The 8413-nt window shown below is 36.4% G+C and overlaps 1 protein-coding gene across 1 annotated transcript in view; it reads left to right on the forward strand.

Moving 5' to 3' along the window:
- The window catches only part of MALRD1 (MAM and LDL receptor class A domain containing 1), a gene marked incomplete at its 5' end in the record, with an annotated part of 247426 nt that extends 246871 nt beyond the window's left edge, over positions 1–555 (forward strand). Inside the window, one exon of the mRNA XM_084260684.1 lies at positions 240–555. Coding sequence (XP_084116810.1) covers positions 240–359 — 120 coding nt within the window. The 3' untranslated portion in view covers positions 360–555. The remainder of the gene's footprint in view (positions 1–239) is intronic.
- Positions 556–8413: the final 7858 nt, after the last annotated feature.

Genomic DNA, 8413 nt, shown 5'->3' on the forward strand with positions numbered 1-8413 from the left:
AAAGGTGGGAACAGATGGAGAAGGTTACAGTACTTGATCAGGTGTATACAGCAGATCGTGGTTTTGGTGGAGATATGCTAATCTTTGTCAACTAAACATCTGGTCTAAAAAGTTTAGAGATTTTATAGTTTTCTTTGAACTTAACATCATATGTTACTTCTGTAATGAATATGCCCATTCTGAGAAATTAATTGAAGTACCTGGTTTTCAAATTTCATTCTATGTTTTTTTTCGTTTAGTTTCCATTCAATGAAGATGTGAATGCTACTTCTTTTCCAAATCCTCTCTACGGTGAAGACACAGAGAAATTATGCAGTTCCTTGAAAACAGATGTACAACAGGATCAATATAGTATTTAACTTTTTACCTGAAGATTTGTTCTAAAATGTCAAAGTATATCATGATACTATAACATTTACAGTATGAATTAGTAACTCTTCAAAGAATGGCTCTTTTATTAGAATAATTATGTTCACAAAGTAACTTTATATTAAAAATTGAATCCATACATACATAAAACGTGCACAAACACACATACAGAGTCTTCTGTTCAAATTCCAGTAATAAAATGTTTAATTGAATACAGATTCTGGAAGTTTGGGAATCATAATTTTACATCTATTATTTGAGAAATGATGACTTAAATATTTCTGTAATTTTGCATTAGAAAGGGATTTTAAATCACTATTTTAGTGTTCCAAGGGGAGAAGCAAAAGAAAAGTATTCGTATAATTAGAAACACATCAAGCTGAATCAAAGATGGTCATGAATCATGGATTTGCATATCAGCTCAGCATGCAATTCATCAATGTGACATACCAGTCTGTACCCCTATTTTTAAAAAATACTTTTTTTTTTTAACTAACTTTGATAGCTGTATCTGACCAAATTCCTTCAGGTCAGCTCTACAGTGCCTACCACAGTACTATGGATATATTTAGCATAGTGGTTGACAGAGAGTGGAAACTCACATGTTCAGGAAACCATATTTCTGCTGAATATATCGGCCTCCCACACAGCTTAAATTTATGTCATCCTATGCCTATATGAGAAAGATACTGGGAGGGGAATTCTGGATTGCCTCCTGATTTTGAGTGCCATCCCCTGTAATATCTGAAATAGCTTGCAATAGTGCTTACACTTTAAATAACCTGACAATATGCCATCTTCCATATTGCCCACTTGAATTACATGGTGGTCATTGTTATCTTGAAGGCTTAAGTGTTCCTGCTGTGTTTATGTTTTCCTTCCTTACTGCATTTCTAAAACTTACTTAATTTTAAACCCATTGGCAAGTTTCAAAGATACTAAACTCCTTAAAATTTAATAAAAAGAGATATCTGGATAGTAGACAGTATCTCTGTTAATACCTTCACTCAGAGAAAGATGAAACACTTGACATTTATCAGACTTTCAAGCCTCCAGACAGAAAAGGACATTGAAGCCTGGCTTCATTCCATCATGCACGGGACTACTTGTTTTGGGATGGGTTTTATTTTTGTTTCATTTTCCTTTCACTCTTTCATAACAGTGTAACAGTAGTCCATAGCTCTCTGCCTGGGGCCACAAAACTACATTTTGGCATATGTTTTCTTATCTAACCAGCATGCTGATTTGTGGGTAGCAGAAGTAACATGGCATGATTCCCATAGATGTTTGTCCATCATTTTCTTCATACCTTTGCAGCAATATGCTCATAATTGCTTCTCTACTGTAAAACCTCCTATTTCTCTTTACTCTCTCTTCTGTAATCTCCAGTAGTGTCCTCAGTTCTTCTCCAAGGCCCATAGCGCACCCAAAAACTTTGTCTCTTGAGTTTGTTTACCTGACATGTCCTAACCACAAACAGAAAAAGAAGCATCGATTGCTGTCTGGCCCAGAGCTACATGTGGTGATCAGCTGCTGGATGTTTGACTGGTTGGCACCACAGCTAACAAAACCTACACTGCAACCTCTCCCACTCTGTGCTCTGGATGTGTACTGCTGTCTTCTGCCCCACTGCTACTTTAATGAAGTTGCTCAGAGCTTCACAGTCTTTTGTACGCACACTTGCCTTAATGCTGAGTCTTGTTGGAAGTTACTAAGTGTTATTCATGGTGGTTTTAAATAATAAAGTGTCACAACAGGATTACACATGCTGGTTCTTTATGAAAAAAAATTAAAAATAAAAAAAAATAGTAAGACAGAAATGTAGAATTTTCTTACTATACTTTTATTTATAAAGTTGAGACACAGAGAATGCACTTGATACAGCAAAGTGCCAAGTGCCTCCAGTCCCTGAACTCTGGTATTTTGATAAATCTGTGTGAGATGATTGATCTCCGCATTATAAACAGGCATTGAAAATTCCTACAAGGTCAAGCCCACATAGTCAAATTCTCATTTATTCTGCAACAGATGATCAGTGCTTTCAGAATTTCATTAAACACTAAAATGCTGGTTAAGCTATAGTCCTTAAATCTCCAATCATTTTGTCACATTCTATATGTATCTGCAAAAAATTATAATAATGAAAAGGATGAAATTAATAATGGTAGAATTTTATAACATTCCCCCTCATGAAACAAACTATATCTATTTTACTACTAATGGTACTCATATTTTAGTGTCCTAAAATAGTAGCATATGATTATAAAGAATTATTGTAAAAGAACTCAAAGAATATCATATTTCTTATCAGTAGATATTTTCTGAGAGAACTGTGACTCTTCTGGATTATCTCAGAAGCAAGGTAGGCTTGTCACCAAAAATTTTTTCCATTTTTATATTTGATAGAAACTTTTTACATAAAGGGTTAAAATTCAGATTTCATCTTCCTGAACTTCAATGATTTTTTTTTATTATTATTGTTTCACCAAGAAAAAAAGATTGAGTTATATTCACTGTATGGTGATTGTCTCTTGCCTAACAGCTGACTTACATGCCTAAGACAAAAATTATACATTTTATTTAACTTTTTGAAACATTTTACTAGTTTGAACCAAAGCAGCAGAATTCATATTTTTCAGTTACCCTCACCACAATTTCAATTTCAAAATCTAAAGAATATGAGTAGAAAAAATTGTTGTTAAATCATTCTACATAGGTTTCTTATTTCTCCTGATTAATAATAACCCTTCACTAAATACCCTCTGTAAGCTCATGCTGTTATTGTCATAAATTCTAAGTAGTAAAATTGCATAGTTTCCAAGTGGCCTGTTTTCTGGGAATAAATTAGAAGATGGATACTCTATACAGATGATGAATGCTGTCCTTAGTCTAGTTTAAATGTATTTGCACATTAAAGACCCAAGGTAGCAGCAGAAATAAACTACAAGACAAAACTTTTAACAAAACCTAACAACATCTGCACTGTGGTCAGTACACTATGATGTGTCAACTCCCAAAATCTCACAATCATAAGAATGCAAGCAAGCGAGCAAGCCCCTTGCTTTTGGCTAATCTGCATTTCAAATCAAGACATAGTTATTGTACATATCAACAATACAGATCCTTATCTTAGAAAGAGCCACTGTATTTACAGGTTGTTCCAATACTTGCCTAGACATCTCCTATTCACCACTACTCTGTGGTTTTGGAAGAGGTGGGGAAGGGAGGAAAGATCTTAAATTCTGTTTAAAAAAACTTAAGTACAACATGTGGCTGGGCACCCTCCTTCTTGCCAATACGGAGGGGTCAGGCCTTGCTCAGAGCTAATCTTTGGAATTATTGGTTGCACTGCTGCAGCTGTACCCATACTTTGTTCTGCTGCCCCATTTCTCCATACATTCCTGCATCTGCTGGCCATTACAACTGAGATCCCCATGGATGTAGTCCAGGCACTTTTGCCCATGTCCCAGTCCCATGTGCCAGTCCAGACACATGTAGTGACAGCGACTTTTTCTCATCCTTGCCCTGTTTCACCTGCAACAGCCTGATCAGCATTAAGACAATACAATTGATCAACTACATGATCTAATTTTGAAGTTATTCTGACTTTGAGATGGAGGATGAGTTAGGATATAGAAAAGTCCTTTCTGATCTAAATGTCCTTGTAGTTCTTTGATTCCATGATGTTGGTGGCTCCCAGTTCCTCCTTGACAACATTGTCCTTATCCAGTTCTGTCTCCAGTTTGTGCCATGCAGGCATATGTTTGCTGAGATATTCTGAAGCCAAGGTTATCCTCAGTTCCCCCTTACAGTTTTTTTGTTATTTGTGCAGCTGTGGCTGAGGCCTCAGGCCAGTTTTTGACTTTTTCATTACCTGTTCCTCTATCTGACACAGCTGGAGATAGGCTTGTGGATTAGTTAGAATTTTGACCCAATCTGTTTCATCTTAATTAGACTTGCTGCCATATATAAGCACCAGAGCCATCTAAAAAATTCCCACTCTTAGTAGCCATCAAGTCTGCAAGGGTTCAATTATGTTGTCCTCAGGTAGATGCCTACCCTAGAGTGCAGAAAACAGAATTCTAGCAGCTCCTAATTCTTTCTGTTGACTGGAAAGACAGTCTAGTCATGATGCCTGCAATGGAATTGTCCAGATTTAATTATATGAATCCCATTCATATGGTCTAAGTTAACTCCAAATTTCATGAATGTTTTAAGGCGATATGGAGACTCTCACTGGATAATCCTCCTTAAAAGTGTACATACAGATGCTTTCTTATACATACACATTTTTGAGACCTCTCTGTTTGTACAAAGCAGATAAAAAGAGTTTAATGTGTACATATTACATGTAAAAAATGCATCTGTCAAAACCTGACATCTTTTATCTGTCATTTTCAGTTTGTTTGGGGAAAAAGAGGGAGAGGTAGATGGGAGAGTTCATATATAAGTTGAGAAAAACGGAAGTTTATAAACATCTAAGTAGAAAAATTTCTTGAGGGGTATATTGCTGCATATAAATTACAACATATAAGAAGTCAGGAACCTGACATGCAAAGGATTCTTCTCTGCTAAGTACTTACAAACATTTTTTATCCAAGGTGTTAGGCACTTGCTAAGACGTGTGAATGAGAAATCTTTCTCCACTGTGTGGGGATGAAGAAGTAAAAAATGCAGCAAAGAAAGGAAAGACAATATTAAGAACTTGTGCAGTAACATCTTTCCAAACTGTTCCAACACTGTTGTCACTGTTGTCACTACTTGCCTGTACCTCTTACTTCAGATCACTTGTCTATTCAAAAGCAGATATGCAAATGACCATTGGCCATAATGTGTATGTTCCTGAAGCAGCCAACCACAGATGCCAAGACAAGTTAATATTCATATTTAGATTTTCATTCACCATATGCAGCTATAGTCATTCTTAGGGACATATTCCATGCTCAAAAAAATAGGTATGCTTTTCTACAAGATAAGTAATATGTGACAACTATGATATGGTAAACTGTGGAGTGTATTAGTCTTGGTGGGTTTGCATTTTAATTTTATGATAGTCAGTGTGGGAGAAAGGTAACACAAAAAAACCCATCACACCAGGAATTTACAGCACATTCACTGTTCTACTATAAACCCACATTTTTTGGCCCTCATCTTAATATAGCCAAAGACCAACATAGTGTTCAGCCAGAAGAGGATCCAGGAACTTAAAGGCTGATCTGAGTGTTCAAATGGTGAGAAGGGGTGTAGTGGCTAAGCTATAGCAGCATGTGATGTGTCAATAAATTCCTTGAAGTCCGCTGCCCTTCCATGGGTCAAAAGCCAAAATATGTCTCCCAACATAGGTTCCAGCTACTAGAAAGAATTTTCCATTCTGATAGTTCAATGAATGCTCAAATTTATACCTCTCCTTTTAACTATTTCTTCATAAAACCAGTTGATTTGTCCTCTTATGAAAAGTGTCGATTCATTACGCTTTGGAGAAGAACTGGAAGTGCAGGCAAATGTTTAAACAACAGGATGAAGCCAAAGAATTTATCAGCTAGAGGGGAGTGTGAGTATTCAACTTTTCCAATGAAAAAGTGAGTCTTTGGTGGAAGTAAGTTTAACAGGGAGACATGAACACAAATTATTCATGGGAATTTTTTAATCTCTTATAATTATGTTATCATTCCCAGAACAAAGACTTTGATTGATCATAACGGCAAGAAAAAGTCAGTTTGCACTTAGCAGGGTGATTAGCATACAGCTACAGAGAACAAAACAAGAGTGATAATCTAGTGCTTTAATATTTTCTGCATATTTTGAAAGTTAGGGATGCTAAGTCTAAATAATTTAAAGGTAATTATAAGTAATCTTTCTCCTTTTTTTCTCTCAAAAGAAAGCCATTTTCATCTTGTTCTTCATTTTAGTCTTTAATTTGTAGTTCTACTTCTTCAAGACACTCATCTTTTTCAACCACTTCAGGCAGGTCATGAAACAGAATAATTCTGTGACCAAGTATTTTTCAGTATATATATGTACGTGAGTTTGTAAACCTTTAGTCGATGTTATTACAGCTTTGGTATCTAAGGCTTAGAATTCAACTGACCAAGCAGAAAGGTATAGTTATGTTAGAGACATGCTGTATCAAGAGCATTAACATCAGTAATCTGTTTGGTATTCACATGGACATGTTAGCAAGAAGTGAACATTAATAAACACTACATTACAGTTGGTCTTCAATGAAGCTGTGTATTACTGCTACCTTGGTAGTTAAAGTATTCAACATAATTCATGTATAGTGTTGTCAGGGAATTAATAATGGTTTGCTTCTTTTTGTAAAAGGGGGCTGTATTCTTTGTAATAACATGATTAATCATGTAATAAATTAACTCAAGAAGGTAAGTAGGACTCACAGGGTTGTGTGCTGCACTGAGTCTGTATGCAAGATTGCTGCTGGCACAGAGCAAATCAAAAGGATAAAGGAATATACACCTAGGTATATATTCCTAGATAAATACTCCTATACCAATCTAGAATATCTGGAAGATAAAAAGGATTCAACTACTCTGTAATTTCTCCTTAGCTGTCTTAGTCTGCAGGTGTTTACTCTGGACAGCTTTAAGAAAATTCCGTAATAAAAAGATGCTCAGGTAGAAAAGGTCTGATAACTCATAACTTCCTTGGTGTATGTTAACCAACCAGCTGATAAAGGAGTGTTGTTGCTGCATTTTAGCTACTTTAAACCACTCTAAGATCTGCCTATTTTACTACCTTTGCGAACCTTCTCTTGAAGATCTTTTTCTCACAGGGAACAGCTTTGAAAGGCAGCATTGATAAATTTGGATTTATTCACATTTTCTTTTCTTGTTTGTATACCTTTGTATTTCACTTTAACTGTCTTGGAATACGTATGGGGTAGAATGGTGAAAGGCAAGAGAGAGAAATCTCAGTAAATATTCAACATACTAAGGCATACAGAGATCAGGGGGTTTATTTTCAGATTCTTATCCTGTTTGTAGCTCATTTTCTACTTACAGATATAACTCAAAGAATAAAATAACATGCTCCCTCTTTAAGTTTGCTGCGAATTATCCTAAAAAAATTCATGAGGCATTTGATTGTAAGAGCGGAATAAAAAAGCCCAATTCAGACCAAAAAATCAGTTTTGCAATAGTGTGGGAATTCTTGAAAACAACATCCTATAGAAAGTTGCTGCATAAAATGCTGCCTATAAGTAAAGGCATGTGAGCACACATTTAGCTTGTCATCCTCCTATAAACAGCAATTAAACTCACTCACCATCTCATACTTTCCTTCAAAGCTCTCTGGAAATGAGACTAAAACATAAGTTGTAATTCATATGTACCATACACAGATCTCTGACTGATGTACAACTTTTTATCTCAAACAGAAAATATTATTTCACATAAGAATATTTACATAGAGTCTTACAAGAGAAAATATAAAATCTCTTAATGAAGAGTTAACACAGACAGCTTTGATTTCTTTTACCATGGTAATGATTAATCAAGTTGCACATGTGTTACTCTAAATTATGTCAAACTTTCATTATATTCTGACACAAATTATTCATGTATCATATACATATACATACAAGGCCAAGCGCAAGGTCCTGCATGTGGGTGATTGCAATCCCAAGCACAACTGCAGGCTGGGCAGAGAATGGATAGAGAACAGCCTTGAGGAGGTGGGCTTGGGAGTGCTGATCAATGACAAGCACAACATGAGCTGGCAGTGTGCCAGCCATGTCCTGGGCTGCATCAAGAACAGCGTGGCCAGCAAGTCAAGGGAAGTGTTTCTGCCCCTCTGCCTTCCTGTGACCCCATCTGGAGTACTGCATCCAGCTCTGGGATCCCCAGTACTGGAAAGACGTGGAGCTGTTGGACTGAGTCCAGAGGAGGGCCATGAAGACAACCAGAGGGCTGGAGCACCTCTTCTATGAAGACAGGCTGCAAGAGTTGGGCTTGTTCAGCCTGAAAAAGAGAAGGGTCTGGGGAAACTTAATTGTGGCCTTCCAGTAGGTACAGGGGAACTACAGGAA

This window comes from Gallinula chloropus, assembly GCF_964237585.1.
Source record: "Gallinula chloropus genome assembly, chromosome: 2".
In the NCBI taxonomy this organism is placed as follows: Eukaryota; Metazoa; Chordata; class Aves; order Gruiformes; family Rallidae; genus Gallinula; species Gallinula chloropus.